The 7898-nt window shown below is 40.1% G+C and overlaps 1 protein-coding gene across 1 annotated transcript in view; it reads left to right on the top strand.

Annotated features, from left to right (window-relative positions):
• The first annotated feature begins 571 nt into the window (after positions 1-571).
• Positions 572-7898, top strand: part of LOC146583683 (protein kinase C-binding protein NELL1-like) — a 307223-nt gene continuing 299896 nt past the window's right edge. Inside the window, exons 1-2 of the mRNA XM_085275922.1 lie at positions 572-863; positions 1316-1444. Coding sequence (XP_085132048.1) covers positions 815-863; positions 1316-1444 — 178 coding nt within the window. The 5' untranslated portion in view covers positions 572-814. The remainder of the gene's footprint in view (positions 864-1315; positions 1445-7898) is intronic.

Genomic DNA, 7898 nt, shown 5'->3' with positions numbered 1-7898 from the left:
AGCACCGTCCCCGGTGTGGAAAAGGCAAGCACTGTTGGAGCAGGCGATGCATGCTGCTGCAGTCTCTGAGCAGATACCTCTGTTCTTGCCCTCCCTAGTTTGAGTTGACGCAGGTAACCCAGACAACCTGACAATGTAGACAAAGTGAAGGCAGGCAGGGGAATGGACCTTAATAAGGACAGGCCCCAGAGGAAAGAGCACTGGAGCAGCAGGGATGAGTTCGGAGAGTTGTGACGCAAATTCTTGTTATACAAACTTCTCATTTAGAGAAGACTCCCTGAGCTACGGTATGTTCATGTGGCTAATATAATGGGCTCCACTTTGTGAACTGCTGTGTCAAATTGCCGCTTGAGGCTGTAAAAAATATTTTCTCTGTTGTGACAAATAACAGCAGCCTTCTACAGACATTACCGATGTCCTCCACTCACAAAGTTCCGTTTGAAAACCTCTTTCTCACCTCCAAAAAACTGGAAGTTTCTGTTGTCTGAGCGGAGGGGAACTTCGCAGTTCGAGTGATGAGAATATCCTCGAATTTCATATCGGCTGCTCAGTTTAATAGGAGTCACACATGAACGCGGATGTGGGTCACTTTTAATGCCGTCCACCAACTGACTGGATACGTTTAAAGCCCATTAACTCTCCCGGTGTTGTAATTAGAGAACCCCTGCTCACGGATTGTGGACCATTCCTCCGTTCCTCCACATCCAGGCGAGGTGAGAGCGGCGCAGAGCACCAGACGGACCGGAGCGGGTTAGTGTGGGTACACGGAGGCGCGTCACACTCACAGACTCTGTACATCGCAACTCCAACACAAATGGATATTTACGTGGCTCTGTTATCCCTTTTCTTTTTTACCACACCAGGTAAGCACAAAGCCCGTGTTCACTCTTGTAGCATCTTATTGTAGCAGAAGCTTTTTTTTTTCTTTAAATATATATAATTTCTTTTTCTTTACGCTTCCCAGTTTGCACATTGAGTGCAAGGATTCCAGAATTGTGGCAGTGCCTTTAATTTTTCAGTATTATTTCAGTTATTTTTATTTTCAATCACCTACAGTTTGCAGAGTTAGAAGACAGGTGATGGTCGTGGACACATACAGCACTCTCCCCCTTTCTTTTAGTGGGCAGCCTTAGCAGCATCTTTCGTGAAAAATAAAAACTGCGTGACTTTTTCTACAACCAGCCATTTTAAGTGGATAAATGCAGAAAACAGTGACCGGGTCTGTGTTTAAAGTGAATCAACATTGTTGTTAAAACACTGTCAGCTTCACTTCTGTCAGCAGATTGTCCTCTCACCTCCAAATTCTCTTCCACAGCTTTGGCTTTCGGTTCAGATCAAGACTACCAGCTTGATATCATCAATGAACTTGACCTGGCAAATGCCACCTATGGAATTACCCAAGTGGCGGGTCTTCACAACAGCAGCAAAGCCTTCCTTTTCCGAGGTAATGCACGCACTCTGACGTTTTCTCCATCAGTCGCGCTGCTCAAGTTCAAGAAATGGCTTTGTCTTCTCTCTTTATGATTACGCGCACTCACTCGCGCACGCTCTTTGTTTATTAGTAAGTGTGAGGAAAGCCACACGGCGCCACACCTTTTGGTGTCACCGGATTAGCGGGGATGCTGAGAGAGAACGCTCCGGGGAGCCTCTCTCATAATTACTCCACTCTCATTTTGTCCCATGCAGCAGATGCTCAGACTCTTTCAGGCACGCTGATGCGCTTAGTCTGTTAGACATCTCCAGCACTTTGAATGCTCCAAGTGATATCTACTGCCTAATGCCAACAACTGGTGGTTAATGGAAACCAGGCTGCTTTCACTGTGAGGATCCTGAAGGACGCACAGCATGACTACAGCGTTTAAAGCCTAAAAGGAGAAAAATGTCAAACTCAATTGGCAGTAGTTTAAAAATGATCAACCAGTTTAAATTAAATTTGAGCTTTGTTGTGGTTTGAGAGGGCTTACCGGTGTCACCAAATTGCTTTCCTATGCTTTGCTGGCTTGCTTCTCTGCACTACAAAAAAATAAAGACTGTTTGGCACAACTCGTACCGTCTTCCTGTAGCGCCGTCAGCTTTGCAGAGGCGGAATTGTTAGAGTTGTGGGACAGAGGAGAGAGTGTGATGCACCCGTGTTGGATGCACAGCACTGATAGAAGAGAGAAAGAGTCAAGATTACTAAGAAAGTTACAGGAGGGTTTTTTTTTTTTTTTTAGGTGATGAGTTGCTCTATATGTGTTTGTGCTTTGATTCCCTCTTCTGCAAGAAAAGTTAACAGCTATAGAGTGGAATTCAGTCTTTGTTCATGTTTTACTTTCCCGATATTCAAAAAGGCTTCAAGTCGTGTGTGTGTGTGGTAAACTAGTAAGGTTTTTTTTTTCTTGCATTACTATTCAAATTTAAAGATATGGGCACAAACACCAGCAGCTTGAATTCAAATTTGGTAGCTCTGGGTGTTGATACTCATATAAAGCAGAGTGGCAGTGTTTTGTGTGTATCTGTGTGTGTGCGCAAGTAGTTTTATTTTCTAGAGGGTTTGGCTGGATGAGCAACTGGCCCTGTATGAATGAGTGCAGAGCAGCTTGGCCAAGTCTTTCAAGTTGAAGCTATCCAAGATTCAGGGCTGGCGGGCATATGGGAACCTTACTTTTTACACGACCCACACAGGCCTACACCACAATCCTACTCCAAGCTGTTCTCCCCACAGTTTCTAGGCTTCCAGGGTCGAGGTGCAGAAGCCAGATAGGAAAATAGGAGGTCGATCCAATGGGGAAAACTGGACCTGTGACTGCTGGAGAGGATGCTTGTGTTGAGACCTATTTAACACTTTGCCTAAACTCCCACTACTTTCATGGCCCTGTAACCCAGATGGCTTCAGCCAAAGATGTAGCAATTACTGGGTCTCTTGTGAAATAAAAATGTAAAAAAAAAAGTTGATTCTTGAGCCACTGTAGCTGATTGGGTCAGAGATTATTCGAAATGACCTATTTACATTTTGAGCAATCATATTGTGCTCTGGTCTGAATCTATTTCATTTGTTAGATTGCATAAGTTGTAGACTAACGTGAAATTGAAATGTTGGGTAAATGGCTGGAAAACTGGGGCAAAGCGGCGTTCCAGTTAATGTGGATAATGCTGAGGGGAGTGTCTTTGGCTGGTACCAGTCTCAGCATCTTTCAGTTGGCAGTTGATTTAAAATCAAAAAACAAAACAGATGGTTTTCATGAGAAAATAGGTTTCAATATCACTTCTCTGTTATTATAATATTAACATACCACCACACACTGAAATCCAGTTTCTGAGAGGCAAGCAGGTGCAGCCACTGCTAAAAGGTTCTTAGTTGAATTTGAGACTTGATGCTGTGATGAAAAGAAACACCGATGCTAATAATGCTCTCCACTGTGCGCTGAGAGCAGGGAACAAAACTCAACTAATTTCTAAGATCTCTGCATTTTCTTTGTAAAATTTTGCACCTTTTATGAACAGGACTGTTAACATTGCTGGAACGTCTGTGATGTATTGAAAAAAGTTAGTTTGCCCAGACAAGTGTTGACCTAGTTTCTCATCCTACATTGGAACCCAGATTGTCAGCCTCATTACTCAGACCCCCCTCTGTCCCAGTGTTGGTTTACATTTAAAGTAATGGTGATTATTAGTTTGTATTCTTGTATTCCCCGTGGGTATAGTTTGCCTCTGTTGGTTTGTCACTTTTGTCTAGACTGAAATATCTCATCGCATAAGACCATCCCTGTGAGTCTGATAGAAGTGCACTCAGAGCTTGAAAATACAGTATGAATGTTCTGTAAAACACCTGAGTGACAGTTGAGTACATTACAAGACATTCTTACTTCCCAGTGAACAGACCCTGATATTTTTCTGAAGCTCAGCTCAAAGCATTTAGTTTAAACCTGCATAAGTATAGCTGTTCAAAACTAAAGCCTAGTCTTCATGAGTCTGTCTCTAGACTCAAATTAGGCCATATCCAAATAATGTCTGGCCTAAATAGGTCGGTTCGAGGTGTATTGCTGTTGATTTTTCAATATTTCATGTGGAGCCAACCATACTTTATAGGCAGCTTTGATCATGAGTGCATCATTACTGCTAGATGAAGAAGAGTTTTTTGTGAGCTGTGAATTGTAAGGGAAAAGGCATTTATATTCTTATAGTACTATCAAATGTGATTGCTCATTAATTGGTGCCACATCAGGCTGGTGCAGTGTTGATCTCTTTTTGGGCTGAACTGGACTGGATGCAGTAGTTGTTTATGCTCTCTGGACAGCGTGTCTTTTGGTCACTATTGGGGTAAGTTATCTTTTTAAGTCCCAGTTATACAGGCCTAGAGACTGGTTTGTAACTGCCTGGGAACCACCGGTTGTGAGGAAAACATGAGGGTTAGTTGTTGAGTGGTGGTGGCAATTGCTGTGATATCAGTTGCTAAGCCTATATTGCCCAGGCCTAGAGACCAGTCGGTGCCTGATTGTCTGGATGCAGTCTGATAGGAACAAAGCAATTAGCAGGAGGTTTTTGGCGCAGTTGCGACCTGTTTTGCCCAGCTTCTAGCAACCACTCACCAGTTGTTCAGGGAATGGATATTTTGGTCTATCAAGACTGGCAGCTAGTCACTAGGTCAGTGTGGCTAAGGAGTTATGGAAACCATATCGTTAAAGTTAAATCAAACCCCTAAATACAAGCGGATACATCATCACTGTTATCCAAAGCATTTATTTTTTTTACCTTGTAATAACAAGGCTCTGAAGCAAATATTATTAAAATTTTTTTATCCACCCAGCCGTTTTCTTTGGTATCTTCACAGGGCCAGAAACATGTCTTTTAGTCACACGATGGAGGGAATTTGCCATGCATAATTTTAATTTTGGTTGAGCGTGTGCTTATTTAATTGCATGAATCAGAACCAAATTTGTATTTTATACACTTTCAAGTAATTAGAAATTAGAACCTATTGTCTTTTATATTTTGCATTCAGTTGAATTGTTTTTTTGGTTTTTTTTTTTTTTGGGGGGTTTTTTTTTTTTATGCAGTATTCTTAGAACGAGAAAATCCTTATTTAATTGTTTAACCTCCTAGGACCTAGCGTCCACATATGTGGACATCACATTTTGGATTGTCTAGACCAAAATACTAAATTTTGTTCTACAAGGGCCTGATATCCACTTACGGGAACATTATATTGCCACTGTTCTATCAAAATTTAAAACGAATGTCCTCATATGTGGATCCCATTTTTGAAACCAAAATCATTACATTCATCAGGTCCCAATCAGCCCAAATAGCAAAGAGAAATTAAAAATGCATGCTATGAAAGAGTTTGGGTCTTAGGGAGCTAAGTTAAAGAGAAATACACTTTCGTGCAATATTACAATATCTCCTGGTTACACGTTTAACATTCTGCTTTATATCTTGCGGTGAACTTGGCATTGACTGAATATCTCTTGTCATTTTAAACCCATGTTTCTTCGTTGACTGCTCTGCTTAGAATCATTAATGTTAAATAGTTAAATGGTAACAACGAATTAAGCTTTGATTCCAATATACCTGAGATCTATCGACACGCCTTTTTTCAACCCTTTAAGCCAATTATCTTTAACTTATAGCAAATCTACAGTCCAATAGTCGGGACCATAGACGGCTTGTAATTAACGTTTAATCGACCTTTCTGTCGATTCAAAACATTTTTTCCCCACAGTCTTTTCTATAATAGAAATTGACACTGCAGCACCTCGGCACTGTTCGATACTTTCTTTAAAAATTTGTGGCTTATGCTTATTTCACTTGGATTACCATTTTATTATTTGAATTACTGCTTGTTTTTTATCTCCGTAAATAACTGGTAAAACATGCTACATTGAATTTTAGTTGCAGGAAAAATTCTGCAGTTAAAAACATCAGCTGCAGCTCCACCCTTCAGTCTGCTTTCTTGAGCTTTCATTCAGTCAGAGTTTTGGTGCAGAGTGGAGGTGGGACAATTGAGAAGAAGTTGGGCCAAAACTCCTCTAGTCTGAGCCTGGTGTCGTTTGCAAACAAATCATAGAAAATTGCTTTTTTTTTTCTACCCCAGAAAATATAAGAAGCCTTTTAGTAATGCAGAGGATCATGATGAGCAGGTTGTGGGAAAAATAAGTCAACAAATGCATTTAGTTGGTTTATTGTCACATCGCTCATATGGACTCTCATTGACTCATCTGCTCCCATTAATGTCCTCCACCTCTTGTGTTTGATCTGTACAACAAATAAAGTTTATAAATCACAAGTTGCTGTTTCATCAAGACTTATTTGTCACTTATCAGTTTTTGCACTGATTCAACGAATACGAAATTGTGAAGTGAAGAAAAAAAAAGTTAAACGTCCAGCTTCTTTACTAGATCACTTTGCAAGAAGCTGCACCTGCTGCTTCTGTTGCACTGTTCTGGAACACTGCTTTTTGGAAGGAAAACTTTATGAATCCAAGATAGGTGTATAAATATGTAAGTAACAGTATTTTATTAAGAGCACCAATAGTAACAAACTTCTGTGTCTCCACTGTGCCCTCTCAAACAACCGGGAGGGCACGGTGGGACAGGTTTGAATTTCAATACCAGCACAGAAAGGTATCAAGGTTAATGTGAATCAGCCTCAGCTAATTCTATTAATCACAACTTCTCATTTAATTCATATATTTTGTTCAACTAATGTAGTTACAAGGAGACCAAATAAAGGGAGGTCAAACTGCAGGACCATCAAATGAAGTGGAGTTTTTTAAGAATATTACATACATATGGCCATAAATCCTCAAACTGCTGACTGCTTTATATCTTGAATGAGACTGGGTTTACAATAGACATGATTTAACCTATTTGCTTATACTTTAAGGTTAGCGAATATGAATGTTTTTTCTTTTTTGTCTTAGTAAAGACAGCTGAAGCCTAAAACCATGTAACCATCTCTCCAAGGGCTCTAATTTTACAAATTAGTTCAAAGCTTCTTTGGCTTCTGTACATGCAAAATTTATTGCAAATGATGTGAGAGTAAATTTGAAAAATAGACAAGCAAAAAAAGGAAAAAAGGGGAAAAAAAAAAACCAGACAAATTAAGTCAAAACAAGAAAATCTAGAAATACAAAGGCACAGCAGGCATAGGTCACCTGGCCTGAAACCTTAGAGTCTCTGTGGAGTTCAGGTCAGACGAGTTGGCCTGCCAGTCCTGCACATTAATAACATTATCATTAAATCATTTGGTATTAGTTTTGACGCAGTGGACAGGTGCTAATACCTGCTGGAAAAGGAAATTAACCCTTGTGTGGTGTTCATATTTTTGTTACTCAGCCAGTGTTCATGGGTCTGGTGGACCCGCTAGAGTTTTGGCTTTCCAAATTAACACTATCAAACAATTTTATGTTAAATTACTCAACAGATGTTTATTTCATCTCAATTACAAGCCATATGAACAGCAAACATGGTTAATTTTTTCCCTTTACCTTTATTAGATCACATTTATGAATTAATGTGCTTCTCGTTTTTTTTTTTTTTTTTTTTTTTCATAAAATGTTATAAAAAAAAATTAATCAGTTATAATCAAGTGGAGTGAGTGGAAAGACACAACACATTTACACGTAAAGCAATATGTTTCACAACTAAATGGGATCAGCTGCTCATCAATGGTGATGACATTAGGCCCAGGGTTGTAAAACAATTCAACAATGTTGCAACTTTGTGCGAGAGCAGGAGGGGAAGAAAACACTATCAGCAGCACCAGAAAGGAGGAAGACAGAGTGTAGGAACACAGGACCTGCACTTTCAACACTTTTATTAGACCTGGGTCCAGTGGACCCGAACACCTTGTATGTAATGTAAATGCGTGGGGGGAGGTACAGTATGAGGTCATTGAAAATTAGTTCGGATTTATGT

Source organism: Mchenga conophoros, linkage group LG1 (genome assembly GCF_057382185.1).
Source record: "Mchenga conophoros isolate Kocher_MC1m ecotype Shallow Benthic linkage group LG1, M_conophoros_male_GT1.1, whole genome shotgun sequence".
Taxonomy (NCBI): Eukaryota; Metazoa; Chordata; class Actinopteri; order Cichliformes; family Cichlidae; genus Mchenga; species Mchenga conophoros.
The sequence above is the reverse complement of the archived record's forward strand: the minus strand, read 5'-3'. Positions and strand labels throughout refer to the sequence as shown.